This window comes from Haliotis rufescens, unplaced genomic scaffold (assembly GCF_023055435.1).
Source record: "Haliotis rufescens isolate VD_foot unplaced genomic scaffold, xgHalRufe1.0.p SCAF_38, whole genome shotgun sequence".
Classification (NCBI taxonomy): Eukaryota; Metazoa; Mollusca; class Gastropoda; order Lepetellida; family Haliotidae; genus Haliotis; species Haliotis rufescens.
Window position 1 is genome coordinate 1041242 of NW_025964090.1, and position 11834 is coordinate 1053075.

Sequence of the window (11834 nt, forward strand, 5' to 3'; positions counted from 1 at the left end):
TGAAAGCGTCCTAAAACCATACTCACTTACTCACTCACTCACTCACTCACTCACTCACTACAGGTTGCGAGGTCTACGCATGTTGTGCACGATGAAATTGACTTCGCTCCCTTGGACAGACGTGTTGCTAATAAGACTATTAAGAGGTCGGTGTTACAAGTCGATACCAGACTTCTTTAATAGTTGTTTGATAGAAGTTAATTTACAAAGGAATAATCATGTCAAAGCTAGGTAAGTATAGAAGGGCGAGGAGTCATCCCACAGATGACATCCTCACCTTGTCAGCTTGCTGACGGGGTTAACCTCTTTGGTCATGTGGACAAGGCGTTCGACCTCGGATCAGAAGGTCCGTGGTTCCAATCCCATCACGGGACTCGGAGATTTTATGGCCGCCACATAAGCATGGCCAAATGATACATTCTCAGGCTCGAGAATTGGCCGATAATGACATAAATTACATTGAGAAAGAATTACAAATAAATCTCAAGCATTGTCAAAACCTAGAATTGTCACTGGTCTGTCTCTACACAAAAGCGCAGATAAAGTAACGTATTCCATTTTATTTTTAAAGCAAATAAATTCCCTTCATTGTCACGATACCTCTCAATTGTTTTATCCATACAAATTTGCTGTCACCGTTTTCACAGTCACTGAGTACCTCAGATCAGCACATACTGTTGTGCGTTATTGAACTCGCCACTAGAACACATTGTTAGCCGAGACAGGACACGCACATTTCCATCGTACTACTCGTCGCGGACCACCCGCTATCCCTTTACTTCACAATATAGTCATACATAGTAATACGGTCACAGGTCACATCTCAACTTATCCTGCCTTACTAGTACTAATATAGCAAAGTTCAGCTTTTGTGTTCGCTGGATCAGTTTTGGAAACTGGTGATGGCAGAGGCCATAAAATGGTCTCTTTTATGATTTCTGGTGATAGGCAGGATGGGAAGAGGTCTTCAAAATATGGTCGAGTATTTTCGTGCTACCATCCTCGCCAGAACTATTCTATTTTTGTTGCATACATAAGAATTAAGTCCGAATGATAATAGTGATTTGAAAACCATTATAAAGTTCATTTTCAGGTGTTGGCGGGTCGTTCTTTTGATATCAGTTTAATGAGATTGTGTCTCTGGCAGTCACGTGACGACTTCCTAATTACTTGTTTCTTCTCAGAAAATACATTCCATTGGGGAAAGGGAATGGGGTGTTGTCATCTTTCAATGTAGTAATGACAACATTTCGATGAATGACCGAGGGGGAATCGAACTCATATATCTCTATGGTAGCAAGAAAGACCACAATATATGATTCATATGGAGTGATGTCCCTTTGATGACGATGCGATCAAGCTCCTTACCAGCGCGCGACACCTTCGTTACACTCTCGGTATAGAGAGCTCCGCGAACGGACTATCGCTATGAGGAGCTTGACAACACGAGAGATAGGCAGAGTATAGCGAAACAACTTGCAGATCCATGTAACTTCCTAGTTGTTCACCGAACCAGGAGCCATTTCTGTCCCCATTTCTCACCGAGGTAAGAGTGTTCCTCGTTTTGAAAGCCACGGGAAACGAGCGAGAAGGAATCTGATAATGCAAGGCGCTGTGGAATGACTGAATCGTGATTAGATCCTCAGCCACAGACTCGTGTCTCCTTGTTCCTACAGACTAACATCTAGTCTCTGAAATGAACATATCGTACAGAAAAAAAACAGTTGTTCAATTATCTTAATAAAAATATAATAAAAGGGAGCAAAGAGACTCTCTTCATTTTCAGATACTGCAGTAATCTAGACTTGCCAAACATTATAGACTTGCATGGGCTGTATTTGATATATATTTGTATTAGGGTCTGTAAGACAGACTATTGTTCCCACTGTATGTATGAAACGTGAACAGGAATTTTAGGGGTGGGGCTCTGTGTAAATTGCTTCCACATCAAAATAATTTCAGATGTTTTTTTGTCCTTTTCTGTGATGTAAGTATCTCCCCTGACCAACTAAAGCACACAGTTTACTTTGTTGACTAAGAGAGCGTATAGGCCTACAGTTGAACACGGATAGAGCTAACAAATGGATACATGAACTATTACAAAATCCCTGATTTATCGCCTATATATTATCATAGAAAATTTATGTACATAACAAACTCTCTACAGTAGGGCTTCAACGAGTACTCGGGGCCGGGTCGGTTTTACTGGGACTCGAGTACTCGATAAGGGGAGATCACTCTGTTTCAATGTTCAATTGTTCATCAATATATTGATTAAAGCTCCAAAAAATATTGTTTGAATAATGTATTCTTTGTAGAAAGTAGATGTACATTAGAACAATTGAGAATGTCACATAAAATAGACGTATTTATTGTTTTTCCTTCCCGACTTTAAGAAATTGAATGTATCAAGGCGATTATTGCTTCTTTGCTCCGACATCAAATGCCAAGTGTATTCCCTTACACAGATTAACAACTGATTAGCTGATATATATGTGTTATTTCAGTGCTTACAAATCAAGCGACAGGTCGACAGTTTGGTACAGTTTGAAAACGTGACCAACTCATGAATGAATGAACTTATAGTACTACATTTCAATATTTAGCGGCCTTAGTCTTGCAGCCCAGCAGCTGTGTATACGTGTATGTCACGTGATGCACATTATCGATTTTCTTCCTGCGAATTATTGTTCGTGCTTGTTGGCAGGTGTCGAATGAAACGCTGATCGTCAATATGTATTCAATATGTATTGTAGTTTTTGTAGATGTGGCGTAATGTTTTTGAAGGTCGTGATTAAGATTAGTGCAGTTACAAGCAAACATTAACACTGAACACTTCCATACACTTTGACAGATAAACAAGTTCCGTGGACACTCTCTATTTACATTTCAGTGTAGTTCAATTATACCTATAACATGTTTTAATACTTTTAGATGGCAATTTTGATCTAATGAACCAATATTCTTAAAGGACGTCCTATTTTCGGGTACTCGAGTACGAGTCGAGTTTCACCCCTCGAGTACTCGAGTCCAAAAATTTGGACTCGTGGAAGCCCTACTCTACAGCGACCTAAAGTTTATAGGGAACTGATATCTGATCCTCGACAAGCCCAAATACCACCTATTAGACGTGTATAGCGAACTGAGAAATCTCACTGTGTCAAGTGTCACTGACAATTAGCTACACACAATCAGTGGCAAATCAACACAATCAGCGGTGACGATTCAATCTTGTTGAACTTGTTTTATGTCAGTCTTACCTGTACATGTAATTGGACTAATTTTGTCTGTAGAACAATCATTAAACATTTAAATTTCACAAGATTGTGTTGAAGTGTGCACATGCTATCAATGCAGACATAAAAAGTAAGAAAGACATTGCAGTGGAATTTAATATTCCCAAATCAACATTGAGTACCATTATTAGAAGTGAGACTCCATTCTCGAATCCTGTGTGTCGACTGACCTTTGGCCCCGCATGGAAAAGGTTACAAGCTGCCAATCACCAAGACATAGAAGAAGACCTTTTGGTTTCAAGCTCCGAAACATTCCGCTTAGTGGTCCGTTACTGCAGACCAAAGTTGACAAACTTGCAGTGAAATTACCGTATTCGACGTATTAAGCGCCCAGGGCGCTCTCAAAATTAGAAATGGGGGGCTCTTATTAGAATATAGTTTTGGTGAAAGAGTTGAGAGATCGTAAATTTCGTGGTTTATGCTGACAGCCTGAAATGATACAAAAGAAAAGTCTGTGTGTATTAAACATGACAGATATATTTTCCCAGGATTTAATTGCCCGTAATTAAGGGTGCATATAACACACGAGTTCATATTATTCACGAATAAGTAAGTCCTGTGTACATTGATCAATCGGAAGGGTGCTAATTGGGATTGTTCACTAGCCAATATATATCGCCGTGGGCGCTTATTAGAGTGGGGTGGTTATTACGACGAATATGGTGGGCCAAAGCAATTTCACTTGTAACACTGCAAGGATCAACTGTTTCAAGCAGAGAGGAGGATGGTAGCCAAATCTGCACATGGTGAATGGGGAGTGGGGTGGGATGGGGTGGGTGTTGTCAGCCTGATTAGGTGTGGGACCATTCACTGACACATCAATGCATCATGTTTTACAATAAATTTCCATGTGACTGTTATTGCAGATTGGCATTCTGATACAAAACAAGGTGTTACTTAGTTTATAAGTATGTAACATATTGTTGTTCAGCTCAGTAAAACGTCGTGCTTCATAGTATGTTTCAGTGTTTGGCTGTTTGGCATAAAGATTTTTCTATTTCCTTCCAAAATCATACACTTTTGTGTAATTAGATGGTGTCATTGTTTCGTGTCATTTTTGGTTTGCCTGGCAGTGTGTAACATCCCTGCCCAGGTTGTTACTGTAATTTTTTTGTGAAAACTCCTGACGGACACGCATAAACAAGATGGTGAGTGAGTTGGGTTTTACGCCGCTTTTAACGGTATTCCAGTTATATCACGGCGTGTCAGCTTAATGTGGGAGGAAAGCCCGAAGTGATGCAGGTCTCAGACTTTTACCTCTTCGGTGAAACCCACAAGCACGGGTATGGTGCTGACAAACCTAGAAACATAATCGGGGCGAACCGGGATTTGAACCCACAATCATAGGTTTCTGGCGTGCCCAAGGGACGCAACTCTGCACAGCGAATCGCGGCGCCTTAGACGACTGGGCTACCCGTGCCCCCCATAAACAAGATAAATATGATATTGAAAGTGTCAATAATAATAATAATAATAATAATAATAATAATAATAATAATAAACAAGCAAAGTAAAGTGTCCATTCATTTATGTTTTCAGTGAACACCATGACATCCACAAGTTAACGATGGATGTCCAAAGCCAACCACAGAATCCTGGTTCTGTTCCTGAAACATGTGTAATCACAGACTGTGAGATGGCGTTGTTTGAGACAGGTGAAACACAAGAACTGTGCCAGCAAAGCAATTTGAGTGTATCAAGTTTGGGAAATTATTTAAGATGTCAGTGGCAGAATGGAGGCTCGCTTCCAAAGTGTAGTGAGTGTGGGAAAGAATTTGCACAAGCAAGTTACCTGAGGAAACACATGAAACGTCACACTGGTGTCAGACCTTATCAGTGTAGTGAGTGTGGGAAAGAATTCACAGAAAATGGCCATCTGAAGAGACACATGAAAACACATGAAAGTGGTCAGGGTGATGTGAATGGGAAACCTCATCAGTGTGGGGAATGTGGGAAAGTGTTTGCAAGATCAGGTAACTTGCAGACACACATGATGAGTCACAGTGGAATCAAGTCCCTTGAGTGTGATGTGTGTGGGAAAGTATTTAAGACATCATGGAGCATGAAGACCCACCAGAAGACTCTTCACTGTGGAATCAAGCCTTTTAAGTGCGCTGAATGTGGAAACACATTTTCACTAAGAGGTACTCTTGAGGGACACATGAGGATTCACAATGGAGTCAAGCCCTTTGGGTGTGATGAGTGTGGGAAAGCATTTACACAAAAAGGTAATCTGAACACACACATGAGGCTCCACAATGGTATCAAGCCTTATAAGTGTGCTGAATGTGGGAAAGAGTTTGCCCAAGCAGGTACCTTGCAGTTTCACATGACGAGTCACAGTGGACTCCGGCCTCATAAGTGTGATGAGTGTGGGAAAACATTTCCACTCAGAGCCAGTCTGGAGACACACTTGAGAATTCACAGTGGTATCAAGCCTTTTAAGTGTGCTGAATGTGGGAGAGAGTATGCACGAGCTGAGAGCTTGAGGTCTCACATGCTGAGTCACAGTGGGCTCAAGCCCTTTAAGTGTGATGAGTGTGGGAAAAGATTTCCACGTAGAGATACTCTGATGACACACATGAGAATCCACAGTGATAACAAGCCTTTTAAGTGTGGTGAATGCGGGAAAGAGTTTGCACAAAGAGGTAGCCTGAAGTCTCACATGCTGAGTCACAGTGGAGTGAAGCCCTTTGAGTGTGAGGAGTGTGGGAAAACATTTACACTGAAAGATACTCTGAAGACACACATGAGACTTCACAGTGGTATTAAACCTTTTAAGTGTATTGAATGTGGGAAAGAGTATGCACGAGCAGACAGCCTGAGGTCTCACATGCTGAGTCACACTGGAGAGAAGCCATATCAGTGTGATGAGTGCTGGAAAACATTTCCACTGAAAGACACTCTGAAGACACACATGAGGCTTCACACTGGAATCAAGCCTTTTAAGTGTGGTGAATGTGGGAGAGAGTTTGCTCTGAGAGGTACCCTGCAGGCTCACATGACGAGTCACAGTGGACTCAAGCCTTACAAGTGCAGTGAGTGCAGGAAAGCATTTACACAAAGAAGATATCTGAAGACACACATGAGGATTCACAGTGGAATCAAGTCTTTTAAGTGTGGTGAATGTGGGAAAGAGTTTTCTCGAGCTGATCGCCTGCAGTCTCACATGACGCATCACAGTGGTATCAAGCCTTATATATGTAGTGAGTGTGGGAAGACATTTACACTAAAAAGTAATCTGAAAAGGCACATGATCCATCACAGTAGACAGCCTTGAAAGTGTGGTGAGAGTTGGGGGGGGGGGAACATTCACTGCATCAAGATGTCTGAAGACACACGTAGGGCATCATCAGGGAGTCCTGCCCTGAAAGTGTGGTGAGGGTTGGAGGAACATTCACTGCAACAAGTTGTCTGAAGACACACAGAGGGCATCATCAGGGAGTCCTGCCCTGAAAGTGTGGTGAGGGTTGGGGGAACATTCACTGCATCAAGTTGTCTGAAGACACACACAGGGCATCACCAGGGAGTCCTGCCCTGAAAATGTTGTGAGAGTTGGGGGAACATCCATTGGATCGAGTTGTCTGAAGACACACAGAGGGCATCATCAGGGAGTCCTGCCCTGAAAGTGTGGTGAGAGTTGGGGGAACATTCACTGCATCAAGTTGTCTGAAGACACACAGAAGGCATCATCAGGGAGTCCTGCCCTGAAAATGTTGTGAGAGTTGGGGGAACATCCATAGGATCGAGTTGTCTGAAGACACAGAGGGCATCACCAGGGAGTCCTGCCCTGAAAGTGTGGTGAGAGTTGGGGCAACATTCACTGCATCAAGTTGTCATTTGTTGTTACATGTTTTTTGTCCCGACTTACAGACATTGAATATCTACATACATTGTCCTTTGTACTCTGACTTTAGGTCCTGCCAAATAGCATCCTTATGTTTGATGCTGATAATAATAAATATATTATTATATTATTGATAATAGCCACTAAATCAACAATCATACTCAATATCTGGGAACAAACAGTTCCCAGGCCTGAATTCTCCTTGTAGTCTTTGCTCATCATGCAGATCAAAAACCTTCTTCTTACCAGTAGCAGATGACTTTATTTTAGTGACATATACCAGTGGCAAATGTTTCCCACTGTTTCTCTTCCAACCTTATACCCCAGCCGATGAAACACTTTCTTCTGATCCTTCTCAGCTGCTGTCATCACTGGTGTCCACCCATGCATCCCTCTACTGTCAGCTACTGGTGTTTACAGCCAGTGTGGAGGGTGGGTGACAGATCATGTCTTGTTCTTACTTGGTCACTATCTATGAAACACTTTGAGTTTCTCCTGATCCTTCTCAGCTGCTGTCATCACTGGAGTCCACCCATGCATCCCTCTACTGTCAGCTTCTTGTATTTATAGCTGGTGTGGAGGGTGGGTGACAGATCATGTCTTGTTCTTGCTGGGTCACTTTCGGTGATTTGCCGAATCTGGAATTTACCCTGATGACTTTAGTTATGTGACATTTACCAGTGGCAGATGTTTCACATTGTTTCTCTTCCAACCTATGTCCCAGCTGATGAGACACTTTCTTCTTCTTGGCTGTTATCATTACAGTTGTCTGACCTTCGTCCCCTCTATCATGTGTCTACTGTCAGCTATTTATAGCTGGTGTGGAGGGTGGGAGACAGATCATGCCTTGTTCTTGCTGGGTCACTTTCTGTGATTTGCCGAATCTGGAGTTTACCGTGATGACTTTAGTTATGTGACATCTACCAGTGGGAGATGTTTCCAACTTCATGTCCCAGGTTTTAATATTGCAGACTGAGGCATTGAAAACTAACTCGCTCTTGTCGATACATGTTTCTTGTCTGTCCAACCAGACATTGATTATCTACATACATTATCCCTTGAACAGGGGGTGGGAGACAAATAATGTCTTGTTCTTGCTGGGTCACTATCTCTGATTTGCCAAACCTGGATTTTCGATAGATGACTTTAGTTTAGTGACAAATAACCAGTGGCAGTTGTTTCCCACTGTTTACCTCCCAAACCAGGTGTAAATATTGCTGACCGAGGCATCAAAAACTCTCTCATTTGGGGTATCTTACAAGGTCCATTGGTTCTCTGAATAGCTCTCCTAAGGGCACTGAATTTAGAGCCGACTTAGGTTTCTCTTATGTCTTATTCTTATCCGAGTTATTACTCAGATTCTAAAAGTAAAAACAAGAACAAAATACAAGTTAATTTTCAACAATTATTTCACAAAAAAACAAGGTTTATTTTTATAGATATAGTGCACATAAGAAAGAAAAAAGAAGATCCGTTTACATGACTGATTGCCATGTCTTTTACCAACATGATATGGTTACGATTTTCCTCAACCTGTTTCTTTCTTTTTAGAATTGCATTTCTTTACATAAAAATGCATATATTTATCAGATTTTAGTGAGTATAATTATTTCTCCCCTTAAACAAGCATATTAAAAGTTAATAAAATAGGAATATGACATCTACATTAAATCTTCAGTTACTACCTTGACTACCCATGCTCAATCTCATTAAAATCAGATCTTAGTTCTCGCTACCGCTCAACAAAGATTTGAGGACATCCAATTACGGGTCACGTCAGACCGAACTTGCACGAACTTTTACTGACCAATGGAATGACCAATCAGAAGGCAGCTTTCTCGTGCTTTACGGCACAAATTTCAAATTGGCAACTACGCTCCGAAACATATTTTAACAAATTCTCTATTACAAATTTGAAACCTGAACAAAAAAACATTCTGGAATGGCTAATAGATGGTCTAGATTGTAAGGATTCAGTCGTTTAACCCGTAATTATCGTTCGGAATACCCCATGTTAAAGTTTTCGAGATTGCATGATTAGAAATCACAATCCAACTGTCACTTTCATAATCTGGTAAGCGACGCACTGATGAAAGGTCGTTCTGACGTGACCCCTAATGGGATGTCTTCAGATCTTTGTTTAGCAGAAGCAAGAACTAAGGTCTGATTTTAATGAGATTGACCCATGCTTGTTATACTTGGGATTGGGTGGTCAAACTCGTTGACTTGGTTGATGCATGTCATCGTATCCAAGTAATGCAGATCCATGCTCATGATGTCAATCACTGAATTGTCTGGTCGTTACTTGATTAATTACAGAATGCTGTCATGTAGCTGAGTGTGTGAGCATGCATGCATGCATGTTGTTCAACTCTGAACTTAGCAATGTTACAGCTATGTGACAGCAGTCTGTAAATAATCAAGTCTGGACCAGACAATCCAGGATTGACCTTATGAGCATTGATCTAAGCTATGATGACAAGTCACCGAGCAGCATTAAGCAACAACAACAAAAATAATCAGTTGTATTAATGTTGCCAAAATGATAAATAAAATGTGCAGAATTAGTGTAATGATTCTAGTGCAGAAGGCATATCATTTCTGTAAGTATCAATGCATATGATTCTGCAGACAATGTGTGGTGTGATATATAGCAATACAATATTCACCTGCATCCCTACAAAATTCTACAGTTTTAAAATTAAAGAGGATCCGTGAGGTTTCTGTTGTAGTAATTAAATCTACTGACCCCCTTAAACATGTTAAACATGAACTTTTAACAAAAGGGTTATGACAAGGATACTGCTTCAAATAAGATCTTGCAATTCTTTGACTTCATCGCTTTCCAAATTGGCATATTTGTTAGAATATACAGATTTGAGAATTTCCACCAAGTTACGGAATGTCGAGTTGTCTAAAGTGGGACATTTTGCTGTGCAAACATTGTCCCATAGACGTGCCAGAAATCTAGGATCAGATGTTGAAATCCCTGATTAATGTCTTTTGGTATGTGCCATAGAAGTTGGTGTTCTAGTGGATACTTTTTGAATTGATAACACAGGTCTGAAACGTTTTATTGTGAGTTCTTCACAAGTTGCCCAGTGCTCAACTCCCCTATAAAAAACATTGTCAGTCTGATCTATTTCTGTTCCTTGAATTTTCAACTTTCAACTTTGTTTTAAGTTGGCAGATCCATTAGCTGGGCAAAAATAAGTAAGGCCTTAGTGGCAAGTATGACAATTGTTTTTTTGTGACATGACAGTGTCCACATGTTTTATAAGTATTGAGTATTGATGAATATGAATGATCTCTTTTTTCTGGACTAGCTGAATGCGTATATATGTGTTATATATTTGATTAATTATATCTGACATTTGAATAAACTGTGAAAATTTGTCTGTATTTATGTTGTTCTTATGAACAAAGGAACAATTGGTATAAACTGGCCAATCTGCATAAAGAAACAATTTTAATGCTCAGTGAGAATAACAGCCCATAAAGATCGGGGTAGAATAAGTCTTCGGCATCCCATGCTTGCCCTTAAAGGCGACTATGCTTGTCATAAGAGGCAACTAACAGGATCGTGTGGTTAGACTTGATCTTGTGGTTAGACTCGCTGACTTGGTTGATGCATGTCATTGTATCCCAATTGCGTGGATCAATGCTCATGTTGTCAATCACAAGATTGTCTGGTCCAGACTCGATTACTTACAGACCGCCATCATATAGCTGGAATATTGCTGAGTGTGGCGTTAAACAACAAACAAACAAATCAGTGAGAATTACAGAAAACATTTTCACTGATATGGGTAATATTCAATCATTGTTGAGCACCCCTCTGTTTGCTTGAATTTGCCCATTGCTTGCTTCACCTTTTAGCATACTTCTAAGGTCAGACTTCATTTTGTATCCATGATAAATTGTCATGACATAATGAAGCTGTAATACACTGGATAATGAAGGAGGAAATTAACACCACTAAATATGCAAAATTCAGACAAATATTACCTTCTAAATATTCAGGATTAAATTATTTCTCTATAAGATCAAGATCACAAGGAGTTCACATTATAAATCATCTCGCAATCATCACCATATAGTTTTGTATCTGGCACTTAAAAATTCAGTAACTGAAGAAAACATCAGAATGCTTGATTTTGTTCTTTGCTTTGACCTCATCTTATACCAGGATTTCACTGAAATAGAAAATGTCTAAGACTAGCATCAGTTTTAGCATTCCTCAAACATTAAGCCCCAGTGATATGACTGAAATACTGTTCAAGGCTACATAAAACAAGTGTGATATCTATATCTCAACTGGAGTCGGTTGGTCAGTGTCACCCAAAATCTCCACTATGCTGAGGTTTGTTTTTCAATGCCCTACTCTTCAATATTCCAGTTATATGACGATGGTCTAAAAATAAACAAGTCAGGACCAGAGAATCGTTCTTCACAATTGTGTTACAATGACATCCATCTATCAAGTCAGAGAGCCTGTCTGACCAGTCGAACTATACTCCTCACAAAAAGTTAAGCAACAAATCTATTGTGTGTCAGTCCATGTTCATATATTCCAATACCTAAAAAACTGACAATACAAAGAAAGAGCACAAACACACATTGTCCTCAAAGGGAACTGAAAAGCGTTTATGCCTAACAGTTTTACAAATGATCAAAAACAGTATCATGAA

General features: G+C 40.2%; 1 protein-coding gene across 1 annotated transcript; it reads left to right on the plus strand.

The window, feature by feature from the left end:
• Positions 1-1361: 1361 nt before the first annotated feature.
• On the plus strand, positions 1362-8949 carry LOC124120269 (gastrula zinc finger protein XlCGF57.1-like). The gene is made up of 2 exons (XM_048381378.1): positions 1362-1546; positions 4836-8949. Exon 2 carries the CDS (start codon positions 4864-4866, stop codon positions 6574-6576), a length of 1713 nt encoding a protein of 570 aa, XP_048237335.1. The 5' UTR covers positions 1362-1546; positions 4836-4863; the 3' UTR covers positions 6577-8949.
• Positions 8950-11834: the final 2885 nt, after the last annotated feature.